The sequence below is a fragment of the Pleurodeles waltl genome, chromosome 8 (genome assembly GCF_031143425.1).
Source record: "Pleurodeles waltl isolate 20211129_DDA chromosome 8, aPleWal1.hap1.20221129, whole genome shotgun sequence".
In the NCBI taxonomy this organism is placed as follows: Eukaryota; Metazoa; Chordata; class Amphibia; order Caudata; family Salamandridae; genus Pleurodeles; species Pleurodeles waltl.
Genome location: NC_090447.1, coordinates 1,308,247,872 through 1,308,255,147, shown reverse-complemented (window position 1 = coordinate 1,308,255,147; position 7,276 = coordinate 1,308,247,872). Strand labels below are relative to the sequence as shown.

Here is a 7,276-nt window from a genome sequence, read left to right as displayed (position 1 = left end):
CCCACAATAATAAAGTTTTACAAAAGCCATGTGAAAATAAGACATGCATTAACAAAACTAAAAGACTAACCAACGTTGGACCTATTGGCTTTGCCAGTGCTTGTTTTTTTTCATGTTTCTCATAATCTTGTTGAAAGTGGTTTCACTGATTTTCCAGTAAGAATATTTTTGGGAAATACTAGCATGAGTCAAAACATTTCACTGATTGATGCTTCAAAGAAATGGTACCTAAAATTTCACAGTAATTATCAATTTTTTTTTTTCCTAGTTGCATTTTTTAGAACATTTTATTTTAGTGCGCCATATAGAGAGCCAGCTTCCTACACTGGGTTAGTGTCCTTACATTTCAGTGTTTTTGCAGTATTTGCTTCACATTGCTCAAAAGGGTATCATTTCTGATATTTATATGTTTCTGTCCAGTTCTTAGTTTGCTTTTACTTACGATTAACTTTCACTCTAAGAGTCACACGTTTGGGCAGTTGAATGTCACTCATAAGTTAAAGCCTTGGAAATGTCAAATATAAGCAATATGAAAACTTGGCAGCTATGTGGCAACCAGTGTTTTTTGGTAGTGATTTGACATGCATTTTACTTTTTTTTCAGCAATTGGGCTGCTTTTGGGAAGAAATTAGTTTTAATTCCCCAAAGTATTTTTATGAGTGGTTGAAAAACTAATAATTTTGAATGGCAGAAAGTGCTGCATTGAGGACGTAACTCAGGTCAAAGAAGTAGGAACACTGCATGGTGAACATCAAATGTTATTTGAACGCGTTTGAGATACCCCTCTGTATGCGAAAAACAGAGGAGCAGACATTAAATTTTAGGGGTATATTTAGAGCCCCTAGCACCACCGGAGTGTCAGTCACACATTGGGCAGTTGAATGTCACTCATAAGTTAAAGCCTTTGAAATTTCAAATATAAGCAATATGAAAACCTGGCAGCTATGTGGCAACCAGTGTTTTTTGGTAGTGATTTGACATGCATTTTACTTTTTTTTCAGCATTAGGGCTGCTTTCGGGAGGAAATTATTTTTAATTCCCCAAAGTATTTTTATGAGTGGTTGAAAAACTAAAAAAAATTTAATGGCACAAAGTGCTGCATTGAGGACGAAACTCAGGGCAAAGAAGTAGGAACACTGCATGGTGAACATCAAATGTTATTTGAACGCGTGTGAGATATCCCTCTTTATGTGAAAAACAGAGGAGCAGACATTCAATTTTAGGGGCATATTTAGAGCCCCTAGCACCACCGGAGTGTCAGTTTTAGTGTTGCTCCAGTGGCGCTATGTCCTGCACCGTATTTATAAGGTGGCGTTAAGCCACTTTTTCTGTCTTAACCCCACCTTGTAAATGCGGACCCTTCACACGCAGCCCTTTGCGTGGAAGGGGTGTGAAATGGGTGTTGCTATGGGCGTGCCACAGCAACACTCATTAAGTTTTGACGCTGCCTCAGATATACAAGATTTCATAAACCTGAGGCAGCATCAAACTCTAACGCCACTCCTGGCGCAACAAGGATGAATACTTTTATTCCTCCTCGTTTTTTCTTTTTCTATGCGTGCTGCATAGAGTAAAATGCCAGACATAATTGTTTATATGTGGGACGGTGTCCCTTCCTGCACATAAACAATCATTTCAAAATGATGCTTTGTCACTTCTGGCACACACAGAAGTGCCAAATCTTCACTAGTGATTGTTTATGTGCCAGAAGGGACACCTTCCCATACAAACAATTAAACCCCTCAATGCAGACATCCTTGCATGATGGTGCAAAGATGCCTGCGTTGGGTCTAGGCAGCTCAATTTAGCGCCAGCACAGGGGACAACACACGGATGTGCCATATTCAGTTAAATACAGCACATCCCTGCATTGTTAAAATGACAGAGCTGGCGCTCCCAATTTTGGCACAGCGTCGCGCTCTGTTGTTTTTTGTTAAATATGGGCCTCAGTGTCCCCTGTTTGAGAAATTACAAACCAGCCTTTTGCCTTTCGGTTGAAGCAGGCTCCTAGATTCCATCCCTGTGCAGTCATTACTTCCTCCCAGGCTCTCCAAGATGGCCGCGTAGACGGTGCGCAACACACAGGAGCGGTTAGCCCTTCAGCTCGAGGTACTGAGGACAGTCAATGTGAGGAACCCCTCCTTTACGCACGTTCATGTCATTTTTCTTCCAATGGCACTGAAGGTTTCTGTCGTCGTTACGGTCTCCCTTCCTTCAGTTCCGTGAGTGTGCCATGATTGGCTACCTCCAGTAGCGCTTATTGCAAAGATGGCGGCGACCGGTGATGGGGCAAGTGGTGATTTGGGACCTGTTGAGGAAACGGGGCAGGCAAAAGCAGCCGCCTCTGCGGCAGAGGGAGACACTGGCACGGAGGTGGTGTCTCCGACGAAGGAAGAGGTGGCGAAAGAGGACCCCGGTGAGGCTGAGGGGGAGGCGGGAGAAAGTGATGACGAGGAGGACGTATACGAGGTCGAGCAGATAATCGATTACAAGAACGAGGGCGTGAGTATGAGTTTGGGGACTGGAGAGCCCCTACTTCGTGATTAAAGGTAGATGAATATTTAAGTGCTGTAGTATTCTCACCGACAGGACGGCGGTTTGTTATGCCTCTTTTCTGTTGTTATGGCATTTGAATTGTACATGTACTGTGTACCAGAGCTGTATGTGTGTGATATGCATTAAACAATCGTAAAAACGATATGCGTGCATAATTGAAAGTCGCAGGAAGCGATCACGGCTTTCGCGAAGAGCAGTGCTTTGGAGCACCGGATTCGCTGTCTTTAAGTATGGTTTTACATTTCGTCTCTGAAAGATGTTCTCTCCTTCCCCTGGTTAGTTTTGTTGATTGTAGTCTCTTGTTCCTAATGCTTGCTTGGCGTGTTGTCTGTACTTGCGCAGGAGAGGGGAGTGTTAGTGTGTGTGGGTGTGCGGATGACCTGCTTCTTGTGTGTTGTTCTTCCTGGCAAGTCACTTGCTGTTCATGCTTGTGCATTTATTTATAATATCATTGTGGAAAGCTGGGTCCGACAGCTGCAAGGAGGGCACTCTATTCCAGCTGATGTGTGCAACTAAACGAGTAACTAGATTAAATGAACAGTCAGTCCACTTAACCGTGTATTGTTATCACGTCTGTCGGGAACCACAACAGCAGTCAGTCAGCCTGGCATGGGGTAGTTGGGTGTGCGCTTGCATATATAGCCCATATTTTGAGATGGTTCAACTTTAATACGGTCCCAAAGCTCCGCCTTCGCTTTTTGTGGTTCCATTCTTGGAGGAGGGATTACAGCATTTAGAGGTCTTCTGTGTAGTGTAGGAAATGTTTATACCGGGATTAAAGGTCATACCGTTCAACCAACTCATAGAAAGCGATATAATTGAATATCTCCCCTTAGCATCCAATGTTCCCATTCCATGCATGTGTGAGATGGGGTTTGGAATGCTGGTGTGTGATGTTTAGTAGTACTTAAGGAGCTAGAGACTTGTAGGGCGGATGGTGCTGTGGAACTTCGTTTGTAATAGCCTAAGGTAATAATAGTAAATAAAGAACTTCCTGCTTGATTGGCTCCAGACTCCTATATCAAGACCCTTCCCTCAAATTACACATTTTTGAAAAATACGTTGCTCAGGACCTGGGTAAAAATGCAGCACAACTCTGGTGTCACTTGGGAGCGAATACTGTGAGTGGAGGGGCCCAGTTGTGAGAAGGGGGATGCGCCTTTGACCATGGAGGACCAGTTTGGGGTCACCACCCTCAAATCCACTGGCAAATGTCAGCTCAGGCTACTGGGAAGGAGGAGCCTAATAAGCACGATAGGAAAGTTCGGGGAGGTCTTACACTCAATACAGTAGGAATACATAGCTTATGATGACAAGCCAACGATAAAGTCTAAATGACTGATTGGTTCACGGGAAATAGTTATGTCAGGTGCTGTAGATTTGATCTGTCTGTTATGAAATGTTCTGACAAAGCCAATAAGACATATTTATTTATTGTTAAAAGCATTTGTTAAAACTAAAACGCTTTTCATTTTGGATTGTTATCACTGTGTTAGATGCTGTAGGCAGTTATTTTCTTACGTGAAATCTCATTACTGAAATAGGCAAGGATTTTCATGTATGTCACCTCCTCTGACAAACTCTGGCAGAAGATTTTCACCATGGCAATAATGTATGCTATGTCCTTTTGAAAGGAGTAGTATATTGATTTGCCAACTGCAATTTTGTACATATTTGTAATTGTGCATGATGGTTGCCATCTTATGTGCACTTAAATGGACAACTTGTTAATTGTGGTGTCTGGTACAGACTACCCATGTGCATGTTGATGTGTAGAAATGTGTGTGTGTGTGTCCAGGCGTCTTAGATGTGAAAAGAGTAGTACCCTGGCACGTGATACAAGTGCAGTATACTTGTGTGCGTTTTTGATGCAAACTAGGAAAAGAGCATTACTTATTGGTTCATTGAAAAACCTTATGACACACTATATATAATATATATAAATCTGTTTATTCTGAAAAGTTATGTCAAAGCCATTAGACGACTCATTTATTGTAAAAACATGTTAATTGCAAAAGGATTTTAAGGGTGGGTTGTTATTACTCTGCACTGAAACCTGTAGGCAGTTATTGCCGTTATAGTCAAGGATTTTGATGTTAGTGATCCACTAAAACAAACTGTAAGAATAGAACGTGCTGTGAAAAGCCTTATCAGGTCCTCCCTCGTGGGATTTTATATTGTTTTGACAACAACAACTTTGAACATATTTGTAATTTTACTACAGTACACCTGATGGTTGCCTTGTTGGAATATTTAAGCTCACTCAATAAAGTAGGTCTGAGTTGGCTTTCTGTTGCACTTAGTCTCACAGGTGTGGAATTTAATAAAATATCTACTTGTCCATATGACATGTTCTTTAAAAAATATACATTTCCTTTAAAAAAAATGGACTTGTTCCTTTGGTGCCATGTAGAGCGGCAACACATTATGGCAGCAATTATATTATGTAAGAGCTCTGATAATAGCCCCTCTGATAATGCCAGGGTTAATACTACAGTAAGGCTTGAATACTAGCAATTTCCTTATTTTAACACCTTTCTCAGATCTACATACTGGGCCTTGAGGCAGAGGTAAGCAAAAGTTCCAGATTTGGAATCCCTGTTTGATCCTGTGTAAACCTATTGCCTTGCATGTTTTATGGGTTTTCACAAGCTCTTCCCTAATCTTTTTATAAAACTGGGATAGGTTGGACATTTACTCCTAAAAAGGGCAGAATAAAACTTCTTCCAGGATTGGAAAAAGAGTCTCAACATCATTTCACATGAGCAAATCTAGACTTGCATATTTGCTTGTGCTAATTGCAGTCCACCAATATTTTGTGGGAGTACAATTTCCTGGTCTGCTTTTGTAAATTCATGTTACTTCATGAAATATGTAAAACTACACTGATGCAAGTACATAAGGCATAGGTGCAGTTTCGTGACTCATTCAACAATTGGGCCCCTACTTAGGTCTGGTGTTAACCAAGTGTTTTGCTTTACTTTTGACTGAACCAAAACATACACACTGAAAGGAGTCAACAAGATTCTCTGGAATACACTTCTCAATCTGAAGAAGACATTTATTATAGCTTTTTGCAAGGCTAGTGAAGAAAGGCTTGAATAGCCAAAAGTGTACTTTTAAAATGTGCAACAATGAAGTAAGACCATGTACAAATACATTTAAATCTATGAACAGCAACTATATACATGCAAGTATACAAACACTCACATTATTTATATATATTCATACACAGTGCAAAGCAAATAATTAATAAAAATGCATCACCGTAGGGCCTGTCAGGTGCTTCATCTTTCTCCTGCCAGCAAGCCGGTGACCCAGTTCGACTGCGAGAAAGAGAGATCTCTACCCTCATGGGAAATAAATATCAGGCATTCGACGTCTAAAACCCTAATTGAGGTCTCTGATTCCCCCACTGTCGATCAGGGTATCTTATATATTTTCAACAAATGAGGAAGGAGCTTTCTACAAAAGCACCTCCTGCTTACGCAAGAAGTATTAAAAAATTCTGGCTTTCTTAGGTCAGGGTTGAAAGAAACAGGTTGGAACTGGCCAGTTTCCCATGGTGTCTCGCCTAAGCCGTTCCCTGCTGTACCATAAACATCAGTCTAGTACATCCTTATCATGCTGACTGACGCCTCCATATTATGTCCTAGCTCTTTAGTGAGAAAGAAAATACGCAGAATAGAAAACACGTTGCATAACATGTTTGTACGGAAAACTACTCGTACCCTTACCGTTGCAGAGAAGCAGTGAACTAAGGCTAAGCTGAATACAAAATGGAGTGTGTAACTGGTGATCACTAATGTGACGGTGGACCGCTAAGCCAAGTGAAAAGTGGTGCGACACAATGTCAGCGGTCAAAATACAAAACACTACATTCCACCTTTTGACCAATGACTTGTATTGCCTACAGGTTTAAAACAACTTTTTTCGGTCTAAACATTGCAAGCAGATTAGGAATACATTGCACACAGCAACATGATTATATAATAAGAGCTAATGCTAAAAAAAATCCGCCAAAAACATTGCGTAATTGTCCAAAATCGGGTAACCACTGAAACAACCAGTCCCACCATCCCTGATCCATATCCTGTTTTACCCCTTTCACTAATGTATGTAGGGTATCAATGTGAGCCTGGATAGATTTAGAGTGGTCAGAAAGATTAAAACAACACATGCCTTCAAAATTGGAACAGTCAGATTATGTTTTAGCAAAAGATAGTCTATAGCAGCCCTGTTTTGTAATGCAGCTTTTCTAGTACCATGCACATCGAATTAAAATAAAGCAATAGAAGTATTGTTAATATTTTTTACTATTAGAGATGCTAGCTTATTAATCATCCTAGTTTTGAATACAGCTAAACCAGGCACGCCTACAATAGAAAGATTTAAGCTTAGATACTCTGATTTGGATAATAATTGAATATCTGAGTCGCAATTTGCATCTAATTGCATAGTGTTTCTAGGATAACGAGTATGTATAGAGTTAAAAGGAAACATCATGACTCCCAGGCATGTGAAAGTACACAGCCCACCTGTTATGTTAGCTGGAATGAGGTAAGGTTTCCACACGTAAACAGCCAGCCAACTGGCAACTTGACATGTTTAATTTGACTGGCAGTAGTCACTAGATGATGACAAACCATGTGATTTGACATATTTTTGCAATGTCTGTCTGTTCGGTAAAAGCACAAAACTCTGTGTTCCCACGGTAAGT

General features: G+C 40.7%; 1 protein-coding gene across 1 annotated transcript in view; it reads left to right on the top strand.

The window, feature by feature from the left end:
* The first annotated feature begins 2,043 nt into the window (after positions 1–2,043).
* The window catches only part of MPHOSPH8 (M-phase phosphoprotein 8), a 286,382-nt gene continuing 281,149 nt past the window's right edge, over positions 2,044–7,276 (top strand). Inside the window, exon 1 of the mRNA XM_069202290.1 lies at positions 2,044–2,502. Coding sequence (XP_069058391.1) covers positions 2,269–2,502 — 234 coding nt within the window. The 5' untranslated portion in view covers positions 2,044–2,268. The remainder of the gene's footprint in view (positions 2,503–7,276) is intronic.